This window comes from Anoplopoma fimbria, chromosome 3 (genome assembly GCF_027596085.1).
Source record: "Anoplopoma fimbria isolate UVic2021 breed Golden Eagle Sablefish chromosome 3, Afim_UVic_2022, whole genome shotgun sequence".
Taxonomy (NCBI): Eukaryota; Metazoa; Chordata; class Actinopteri; order Perciformes; family Anoplopomatidae; genus Anoplopoma; species Anoplopoma fimbria.
The window spans coordinates 4,379,731-4,391,594 of NC_072451.1; the positions used below are offsets into that span (position 1 = coordinate 4,379,731).

Here is an 11,864-nt window from a genome sequence, read left to right on the forward strand (position 1 = left end):
GACCCTCAGATATAATCAGAACTCAAATCAGCAGTGTGTGAAATATTTGGATGAAATCATTTTGGCACATTGGTAATCATTTGGCCGCAAAACAGGACATGCAACATTCCCCCAACCTCTTTAAAAAGCAGCTCAGCTGTCTGTTGAAGCTGACAAATGGATGATATAATCACATTCCCACCATCTAACTGCCTGAAAGAGAGTGCCAAGAAAAAGAAAAAGAAACACCTGGAGGATGATGGAGAGCAGCGGCGGTTGAAAGACGACTAGGCACTAAAGTAGTGACAAAGTGGGCCCCAGTGTCAGGGACAGTGTGGCAGATAAGAGCCTGGCAAAAAAAGAGCTGCTCTCCAGACAGCCACACTCATTACTGCCTGTAAGCAAGGAGTTCATCACAGGGAGCTGGACGAGCTGGCAATAAAGGAACAAGGCCCGGCTGCTGGAGAACTCACCGCTCTACTTTCTGCATTTACACTACTGCTGCGTTGGTTGTATTTTCAGTACGGTTCTGCTATCGGTACTTTAGAAAGTTAGGGAGTGAGATCTCTGCGGAAAACAGCAGCGTTGCAAACCTCCTCTCTCTCTGTGTCTTTGTCTGTCTTTGTCTGTCTTTGCATGAGTGGCGGAGTGAGAAAACACATCATGGCAGAGAGAACAAAAATAATCCAAAACTGTGGCTACGTTTTACTCCAGTAGATGCTGATAACTATTCGTCACAAATACCAGCAATTTGTCAAAACATTTGGCGAAACAAGCAGAACAGAAATGTGCAGGAATGCAATTGATGTGCCGCCGTCCAGGTGACGTTAGCGATGCCGGATGGAGTTTGCTCATAGGAATAGGCTAATAAATGAAAAGAAACGCTTATTTAATTGTTTAGCTGTGAATGTATTTTAAAGATGTTGGTACTTCTTGTATTGCTGCTGAAGAAAGCCTATTTGTTTAAATAGAAGAAGAATAAAGCAATGTTGATTCTTTTCTTAATTAATTGACTTTTTTCTCACAATAGATAAGAGTATTGATAAAGAACCGAACCGATAAGCAGTGTCGATAAGCGTACTAGTATCGATACCCATCTCTAATGTTCAGTCATCCCTCTCTTGCTTTGAAAATCCTTCTCATTTCCTATTCACTTAAAGATATTACGCTGCAGTAAAAGAGACACATGAGAGAATATGAGAGCAGAGACAGGAGAGGGGGGTGGAGTTTGCATATTTAAGGAAGTCATAACTCTCATCTGAGCTGTTGTCACCTGCAGCATGCTGCCAGGACAGAGGAATAACAAACAAGCAACCCACTGATACTGGGACAGTTTCACATCACCACCTCTGACTCACACGAGCTCTGCAGGTTTATGTTGACACCTGAGCAAACATCAATCAATCACAGAGGAGCCAATCAGAGCGCTCGGCTGCAGAGGAACTCTGGTGAGTGAGCAAGGTTGGTTGTCGGCACTTCCTGTACTGCTCATGTGACAAAGCAGTTGTGGAGTTAATAGACCTTTCACTGGGAGAACAATCGTCATTCTTCTGGTGTTCTGAGCGCAGTGTTACCACAGATACTACACAACTCCTTAAATACATAGAGCTTTACCTGGCGGCGGTAGTCTTGATCTGCAAAGTGTGAACTCTTGACTGTAACAGACGTTCATTTATATGTAAATGACCCGCACTCTAGCTTTAAATCAACATAGCATAAGACAGTAACACTGATTACACTGCCATGACATTGATATATGAACAGTATCCACATTTAAACAACCATCCAAAAATAAACACTTTCTGTTTCCATGATATAAAAGTGCTTTACCCGGAAAAGAGTTGGACGGAGAAAGATAGAAAAAACAGAAAAGCCTTTTGACCAAAAGGTATTTGTTGTTATATTTTCACTTACAGATCAAATGACTCACAGAATGACAAAGAAAAAAAAAAAAATCACAAAGTGTTTACTTTCAGACAAAGCTGGACTGGGGTTTTCTAGATAACAAAAACAAGCCGGACCACTTTGACCTTTTTCTCCGGCCTTTTAAAAAGGCACACAGCTGCCGAGGGAAGGAAGGAACTCCATTGTGGCCTGAGCTGCTTTCACATACAGACTTTGAAATTGTATACACTCGCTTTTTAGATAACCTTTACCAACACATCGTACAGAGTCAGTGGTTTACGTCATTGTGTGATGCACCGCTCTGAAATCAGTACTTCAGAACGTGAAGTTGACAGAGTGTATGCCAAAAACTTTCTGCGACAAGTGAACTAACTTACAGGCGAGAGTTATTTTGTGGACCTACATTTTCAGTTTGATAGCACTGTGGAAGTCTGAATGCAATATGTTTAATACTTAATACTCTGACCAAAAGTCCATTTCAGGGGTCACCCCAGAATTTGTGGGTTTTATTTTGTATATTTTATGCTAAAACAGCCTGAGAATGTGCAAGAATGTGTTTGTTAAATGGTCCTAGAAAAATGTGTGCTGTTTCTTTTTTTAAGGAAGGCTCCGAGTCTTGGCCCTAATCTCTTATTATCATTTTTATATTGCAGTAATAGCATAAAGACAAAGTCACCGCATATAAGAAGAGGATAAACTTCTGCAAAAGCTGATAGAAATATGTACAATTCAAGTATCAAGCAAAATAACATTGCAAAGTAATAGTTGTGCCTGATGACTACTTGTTTTCATTCAGGTCAAAGTTCCACCAACTGTAAAAAGCACCATTATATTCATGCGTAACTTGAACCCAACTTACGCTACAATCCCCTCCTTTCTACACACAAAAAGAGGAGGTCTACACCCAGTGGCAGCACCACACAGACCCAGTTTCTATTTTCTCTCTGGCTTTTGTTCAGCCGCAGACTGAGCTAATTATTCCAGGAACAAACACCCACACTGACCGGGCTCACAAGTAATCAGCTGCCTCGGCTCACTGAGGCCGAGTTTGTCTGAACCTCAGTAGCTGTCTGATTGAGGTCCAGAGGTCAGATCACCTAAACACAAATGTTTTTTTATGAATAACACGGGGGGGAAAAAAAGTTGAGCCAACTGCACAAAACCCCTTTCAACGTTTTATACCAACACAATAAATGAAGCTTTGTATTGTTGAATGAAGACACCAAAACAGACTACTGCTGTTGCTCTAATAGGAACAGTCCAAAATAACATAATCACTATTAGTACAGGTTCATTACACTTCTTTATTTCGTTAAACTGTAAATAATCCCCACAGCTTGAATGGGGATCACAATCATAAAACAGCTGTTTAGGAACATTAACAGGGGTCTGAAACGGGGATTCATATGTGGCTCCCAGACTATTTCCTCTCAGGATGGCTGTGGGGGGGGTGTTGTGTTGTGTTAAAAGCCTTTGACAGTGTAACTAAACCAACACAGATCCTGAATCCAAGATGAATGCAGAGCTTCACGTGTATTCAACCATTCAACAGCACCAACTAGAGCTGGATAAGGTATCGATATTATATAAAAACATCGTGATATGAGACTAGATATCGTCTTAGATCTTGGATATCATAATATGAAAGTGCGTATAAAGGCTGCGTAACAGTAACAGGATGTAATTATTAGAACATACCAAACTGTTCTAGCTGTTCTTTTATTTGCCTTAATCCACTAAGTTATTGTTTTTCCATTACTGGTGATCATTCATTTAAAAATCTCATTGCATTTACAGTACCAGTAAAAAGGTTGGACACACCTTCTCATTCAACTACTTTGAAGAATCTAAAAATATAAAACATATTCTGGTTTGTTGAGCATTTGTTTGTTTACCACATAATTCCATATGTGTTCCTTCATAGTTTGGATGTCTTCAATATTAATCTACAATGTAGAAATAAATAAAAATAAAAATGAAGAAAAACCATTGAATGAGAAGGTGTGTCCAAACTTTTTGACTGGTACTGTACATTTTGTGAACGTAAAAATCTTCCACACTGAAATATCGATATCGTCGTATTTCCTCTAAAATATTGTGATATTAGATTTTCTCCGTATCGCCCCGGCCCTTGCGGAAACATTTCTTTGAAATTTGCTTTTACCTGAGGATGTTCAGTGGAGCTGCTGCTCAGCTCGTCTCCTGACTCCGAGTCGTTGGTGCGCCTCTCTTCCCCCGCGGAGTCAGAGTGTTGGGTGTTGTCCACGTCCAGCGGGGCTCGCTCCAGGTCTGGGGATCGGGCTCGGGAACGGGGGAGAGTGCTGGATCTTGCTTTTTGAGGAGGCTGGAGGGCTCCGGCCAGACCTCGGTCGTGGTCGTTGGGAGAGCCGGGGGGTTGATGGTTGTCGCTGTTCCTGCGCTGACTGGGGGGGCTGAAATGCCCCAAGGCGGCATTGCGCGCGGAGGGCGAGCGCTGATTTTTGGACTCGTGTCTGTGAAGGTTCTCGGTGCTCACTGGGAGTCCAAGATCCAGACTGGTTGGCTTTACCCAGAGTGCACCCCTACTTTGTGGAGGTGAGTTTCCAGCGGCCGCAGAAGGAGGCTGGAGAGCTTTAGGAGGCGGCATGAGGGCTTTGCGCACTTCGCGGACATACTGAGCGGGTACGTAGAACGCTTTAGTCCCTTCCTCCTTCCTCACCTGCCACCAGTCCTCGTTGGTTTTCTTGACCAGCATGTAACACTCGCCCTGGTGGATGGTGATGAAGCGGTCCTTGGACTTGTATTCATAGTCGTAGTCCACCTCGATGTAGACCTCGCCCGGGGCAATAGGCAGTTCCGCCATGATGCCTCTGACTGTCCACCAGGCAGCTCACCACAAAAGGAAGATGTTTTTCAGCATGGTTTCCTGAGCAGAGCTGGAAGGGAAAACAACACAGACCTGAAGTGAGTATCCAATCCATTTCCATTTGACATTCAATGTTCCACAGTCATGATTTAATCAATACTTGGGGCCTTAAAGGTGTTTCTTTGGTGTAACAGAGGATTATCAGAGACCTCAAAGTCCTTGGGGACATTTCTTACATGTAATTCACCTCCTTCTCTCCCCATATTTACCCAATTATATATATAAATAAATCTAAAAATGTGTTAATTTATGCTGCTAAAACTGATCTGAAAAAAGCCAAAAAACAGTCTTACATTGTGTATGAATCAACCTTTAACTGATCTAGAGCTAGATTTGGTGAATAATATCATATATGGACTCCATTCCTAGAATATTTGGTACCTAGAATGTCCAATATATTCTGGAAGGTGCTTCCGAGGACGTATGGCTGATAGCTGAGGGGGGGGCTTTGTTCTCTGTATTATTACATTTCTATACTATATATACATTTTTTGTCCTTTACTTATGATGTCCCACCATGCTTGTGAACTTAGTCTGTGCTATGCTAGGTGTACAACTTGTCATTAGCATTCAAATAAAAGTTTACTGTACATCGATGTTGATGTAAATCAGGTCCACTTCCCATATATAAAAGATGAAAAAGTTGGAGAAAAATAAACTATAAAATGGTATATAACAATCTTATAACTTAAGTAATGTATTCATAAATCAGAAAAGATGACTTAAAGCCTCTTAAAGTACAAACTGAGGCGCTTTACTCCTCTTGAAAGGCTTCAGAGCAGCACATATTGTCCGACAGAAGGAGCAGAGACAGTAATGTGACTCACATGCTCGTCTTCCTCCACTGTGCTAACTGACTCTGTCCGTCTAACGCTGTCTGACCAGGACAGCGAGTCCAGCAGCCACTGAGGCATTCTGCTTCTGAGCGCAGAGATTAGTCAAATCACACACACATAGTTTCCAGCTGCAGTCACATGTGTTTCCAGCTGCAGTCACATGTGTACACACACACACACACACTCACACACAAAACACACACTCTTACAACATGAGGTGAGGCTCCAGCACACCTTGAGCAAGCTGAGCTTTGAAGCTTCATATCTTAAAATGTTATTTAAAAAACGCTCATAACTCCACTGACACCGACAACAAGAAAGCATGTAATGGAGCCAAACTTTACTTAAAAGGCACGTCCTATATGTGGTGAACTTTGAGGGTAAAACTTTAGTTTAATAATAAATATCCAAGGGGCAATAAAGACACATTTAGAGTACGGTTTTGCCCTTGTGAGATCTTGTCATATACCGCCTCAGGCTACCTCTGTGCATGGGCTATTTTGATAGAAAGAGATTGTTCACCGTTGTTACTCATGCAAGTTGAAAAAAAGAAACATTTCATGCTCTAATAAGCTTAAGAGTTCAAAGATTTGAATCTTGCCTGTGTGTCTCTGTTTAGTGTGTTCACTGTTAGGCCTGCTACGATAAATAACTGACCTTTCGCTACGTCACAGCGTAGCATCGGCCCTCTCATTAAACCCATTCAGGTTTTCTTCATTTTCACGCTGGTTTTGTGGATTTGGAGTTAGTCCAGGTGAAACGTTGTGTAATAGCGATACTCACATTTATGGCCCTACTAGAATCTTTATCTTTTTTTTTTGTAATATGCATTCAGCACTCCCTTGCTGCAGTGTTAGAGGTGCATTATGACACCAAGTTATGAACTCATTACAACAGCTTCCTGGAATGCAAGTAATCTTGGAAATTAAGTTTCCTGTAACTGCTCGACTGTTAAAAAAGAAAAACCACTGCAGGAGAGAACATGAGCCAAATGCCTTAGGATGGAAACATGGATGGTCCTACAGCATACATACAGACACTCATTGTGTACATTCATAGAAACATCATTCCTCTAAACATGAATTATTGACCAATTCAGACCAACAAGACCGCAGTGCAAAATGCAAGTTTCACCGTGTTTATAATTTTGACATTTGCTTATTACATTCAATTGAATATAATAACTTCATTTTTTTTGTTTTAATGTTTACTGTTTACTACTTTCACATGCATAGGCCTAAAGTAAAAAGATGTGAAAACACAGCACTCGTTGTTGTAATAAAATACAAATAAAGGTATAAGGGGCTTACTTTGGCCTTCTCTAAATTAATCTAATGTAAATAATAGCCAAAAGAAAAGAAAATTAGGTCAAAATAAATTTGACCCCCAGACGGAGAGTACAAAGAAAGTGGATGCTACAGCCTCAGTAGCAGTTAAAGCAGGATATTACAGTCAGTCATCAGTGAGTCACATCCAGTCAGAACTTTGCCTCAAAAACCAAGACTATGATTTGAATGGTTCATCTTGATTTTCATCCGTCTCTCTGCTTTTCTATACATGATGGCCACACGGACGCAGAGCCGACCCGACCGCACAACAAATCACTTTCACTGCCAAGTCTGTGCAGCGATTGTGGCTCTCAGACAAAATCCCGATGGATCTATTTGGAGATAATATTGAAAAGAGAATTATTTTGCCGTCCTTTTTCATTATCTGGTGTTGGATTCCGATGCATCTCGATCAACGAGCGCATCACTTTAAAGCCGGCAAATGTGTGTCAGACAGCTGTTGTCCAATATTACTACGTGTCGTTTCTCTTCACCAGTTGTGCTTTAGCTTAATGAAGATCTGTGATTAGGTGTGATTACAGATCCTGGATTACTCCTGATACAGTGACCGCAGGGATGACATCATCGCGGATTACGTTTGCTGGTTTTGGGGCGAACAGGCACTGTGGGAAATCTCACCCAAAATCTATTGGCTGTACCCAACGTCCGTTTGCCAAATGAAATCAAACACCGGCTCCGATGCCAATTTCACAGCTCGCAGTAACAACACAAGGCGGTCTGGTGAAGCATTAGACTGGCTGACGGGCATATCATGACATGAACTGGCAGCCAGCTCCATTAACCCGTGACCCGCTAATTCAGCTGGCTGGAGGAAGGCCGCGCTCCTTTTGTTTCCATCTAATCCAGCTGAGGTGGATAATAAACCATTCTTATGAATCACATGATGAATAAGAACAATCAGGTATCAATCAAAATGATCAGAATTAGCATTTTTTATTTTTTTTTACCCATAACTGAGCAGCAACACTTCCCTCATTAACATCATGTACAGTTAGGTGTGAGGTGTAACAGTGCCCGTTGTTTTACTGAATGCTTCATTACACAACCTGTCACGGTGACGCACTGCATATAAGTCTGCACAGAGTCACTTTGGTCAATCGTGCCACATCCTGTTCCTTTGGAGGTCTGGGAATAATAAATGTGTGGGCCAGACTTTCTCTGCCTACCCAACAGCAAAGAACAATCTTCAGAGGCTCCATTCTAGAAGTACCTGTCGCTGAAAAAAGGCTGGGAAATATCGAGACTTAAGTCCCTGCAGCAGATGGACAAACTTTTAATTTCCTGCCCCCCTTGTGCAACATTTCCGCGGGCTTTTTTTAAAAAAGAAATTTAATTTTTTTTTTCCACTCGTTCAATATCCTGCCAACGTTTTTAGGTAAATCACAAACCAGTCTGACAGCTGTTGATTTAAAAAAGTAACTCAAACAAACAAAAAAACACACAAAGTACAAAAAATACAGTACCAGTCAAAAGTTTGGACACACCTTCTCATTCAATGGTTTTTCTTCATTTTTATTTTTATTTATTTTTCTACATTGTAGATTAATATTGAAGACATCCAAACTATGAAGGAACACATATGGAATTATGTGGTAAACAAACAAATGCTCAACAAACCAGAATATGTTTTATATTTTACATTCTTCAAAGTAGTTGAATGAGAAGGTGTGTCCAAACTTTTGACTGGTACTGTACAATAAAATTAAAAGCCAATTTTCCATGACATTACAGCTGATATGTAAACAAAAATGCGAGCTTACGACACACAAATTGATGAAGACTTTCAGGTTGCTCCTCTTCATTATACTGAAAGGTGTTTAGCAGGATAAGAGCATGGAGGCCGTTACGTCTCTTTCACTTATCCCTGCCTTGATTAAGCTCCAGCATCAGCGGTGGCCACTTAGCGGACGACACAAATCGTCTCAGAGTCCAATCAGCAAAATCAGAGGAACCACCTTACCAATCAGAGCGAGGCTCCGATTCTCCGTTCTTATTGGCTGTGGGACTGTCCGGTCACCTTGGCAACGACGTTGGTGCGTCCCTGCGTGTTTCGTCTTCCTATCAATGTAACTGTTGTGATGGTAATAAGATTTACCATGTAAGGGGGGGATGGGATGGGTCAGAAGAATTAAATCATCCAGAGCTACGACACATGATGGCAGGGACTCGGCTGAAGACTCTGATGTGATGGAAAGGTAGCAGGAGAAACGTGTGTGGGACTATTTCAACTGTTATGTGGTGGAAAAAAATCTGCCGTTGTCAGCGCATGTAGGAAACACACCCTCCCGCTTTCTCCCGCCTCAGCAAAACTGAAAGCAGCACCTTGGAAATATCTTTTTTCCAACGTTACACGAATGAAAGGTTTCCACGGAAACACACGGAGAAGTGAGGCAGCAGAGTGACTGATCGTCATCGGGTCTCACATGACGCTAGTTAGCAGAGTTAGTAGTTACTCTGAGAGAGCCCGTTTCTCTCCCATTATGGAGTTATTTACAGATAAGTGCACTCAGGTTCACTAAGCACATGTTAAATGTTCACACGGTGACGTAAACACAACAGCCAAAAGGTCACCTATTCAGAAACAAAGCTATTATTTCCCCCCCCTCTACCAACGAAGTAATCTCTTATGAGCCAAGCTGATTCTTGTTTGATGTCTGTCTCTAAAACATGATAAGTGAAGGAGTTTTAGCTGCTTAAAGCTTGAAAAATGACTTTTGCTAAACCTTAAAGGCAGCATGTCTTTCCAGAAAGATCTTATTCTTACACAAAACTGGCAGTCAACAGTTTCTTTAAAACTCACTTCACTTATCATGATTTAGAGACAGACATCAAACAAGAATCAGCTTGGCTCATAAGAGAGACATATCTGTGTGATTTTGGGTCAACAGAGCCTTTGGAACGGGAATCTGAAGCTGCAATTTGTAACATCAGTAACTAGCAGAGGCTGTCGAGAAAACGCACTGTGACCTTCACACGTAGTCACTCCAAATATAGGTCCACGTTCCCCCAAAAACAGCCTGGATTCAGCACAGGCTGTCCCAGTTAGGGACGACTTTGCTCATAAATCAAACTCCCCGAGGACCAGTCAGTCACCACAATCTGTCACACTTCATCAAACCACAGCCAGCTGTAGCTCACTTAATAAGGCCGTCTTAGAGAAATGTGAATAAAGTAAAAACACACAAAAAATGGACGTTTTTTGAGGCAGGTAGGTCACTCGGTTGTGGGGAGGAGAGCAGACAAGAGGGGGTTAAACACTTGATGGAAAGACACACATCTTACTCAACATGACATCACCAGTCAAGCCTACTACTCACACTTACTGGTAAATATACCAAGGAGGTTGCATCACAACTATGTGTGAGAAGAAAGAAAAAAGAAACTATGCTGGGATGTATAGCGTTCAAACAATTCAATAAACAGAGAATGTATTCATGCCAATGTTGATAATCTAACCTAACTTACTTGTGCAGAAACTGTCCAATCAGGAGGACATATTTCTATTCCTAAAAGGTCCAAAATCAAAACATATGTAAATCACCATAACACAAGCAGCAAATCATGACATTACTCTAGCAAATATTTGTTATTTTGGCCTTATATGTGACTTAAATTAACATCACTGTGATTTATAATTTAACATCCAAACCCCAAGATTGGTCCTATCTTAAAAAACAAATCTCCAAACCTCTGATCTTGATACATTGACACATTCCCCATGTTATTGTCATTAAAACACACATCCAAAGGGGGTAAAATGACCTTTCCCCTGCATTGTGCTGCACCCTGACAGCTCCACAAAACTTCATAATCAACAGAAGTACTGTTGTGCATGCTCAGTGAGCCTGTCAGAGTGTTTCCACTGAGTTACATTCAAAACATATGTAATTCACCACAACAAAAGCAGCAAATCATGACATTACTCTAGCAAATATTGTATTTTTTTGCCTTATATGTGACTTAAATTAACATCAAAACAGCTCTACTGTGATTTATAATTTAACATCCAAACCCCAAGATTGGTCCCATCTTAAAAAACACATCTCCAAACCTCTGATCCTGATACATTGACACATTCCTCATGTTATTGTCATTAAAGCACACATCCAAAGGGGGTAAAATGACCTTTCCCCTGCATTGTGCTGCACCCTGACAGCTCCACAAAACTTCCTGCACAGCAGAAGTACTGTTGTGCATGCTCAGTGAGCCTGTCAGAGTGTTTCCACTGAGTTACATCCACGTTTAGCAGCTCCACCTTGCAGCCACAGCTCTTCTCTGGGGTCGCATCTGTCTGGCTTCACAGGAGCTGATCTGATGCTAACAGCAGCTAGCTAATTAGCTTCCCTGCTAAACATTCCCCTGTGTCCCAAACACGTGCTCACCTTTGACCTACCTTCTGTGGGGGCCCTCCTGAGGGGGGGGGGTTAAAAAGAAACACAATCCAAAAGTGAGTTTTTAAAGAAAATCCAGCAAACTTTCCTGGTTCACTACTTGTCAGGTTTCTGGTCGGACAGCAGCGCTCGCTCCCGTCGCTCCTGCTCGTCCCTGTAATCCACAGCAGTGCTCGCTCCCGTGTGGACTCCTGACAACTACCTTTTTAAGCAAAGATCGTATATTGGAAAAAAGATGCATCACAAATTGTTTTTACAGTGGTTTTATTTTTTTTTTTTTGAAATATTGGGTCTGATATTGCCTTTTGTAGCAAAATGGTATACTATATATATATATATATATATATATATAATATATAAGATACTAAACATCATAGTGACCATTTTGCTACAAAGGCAATATCAGACCCAATATTTCATAAACAGTACCAGTCAAAAGTTTGGACTTTTTCAAATTTCTCATTCAATGGTTTTTCTTATTTTTTTTATACATTGTAGA

At 41.3% G+C, this 11,864-nt stretch overlaps 1 protein-coding gene across 1 annotated transcript in view; it reads right to left on the reverse strand.

Moving 5' to 3' along the window:
* Positions 1-11,529, reverse strand: part of LOC129088951 (rho GTPase-activating protein 12-like) — a 53,746-nt gene extending 42,217 nt beyond the window's left edge. The window contains 2 exon segments of the mRNA XM_054596236.1: positions 4,049-4,799; positions 11,357-11,529. Of these exon segments, the coding sequence (XP_054452211.1) occupies positions 4,049-4,726 (678 nt within the window). The 5' untranslated portion in view covers positions 4,727-4,799; positions 11,357-11,529.
* Between the last annotated feature and the right edge of the window lie 335 nt (positions 11,530-11,864).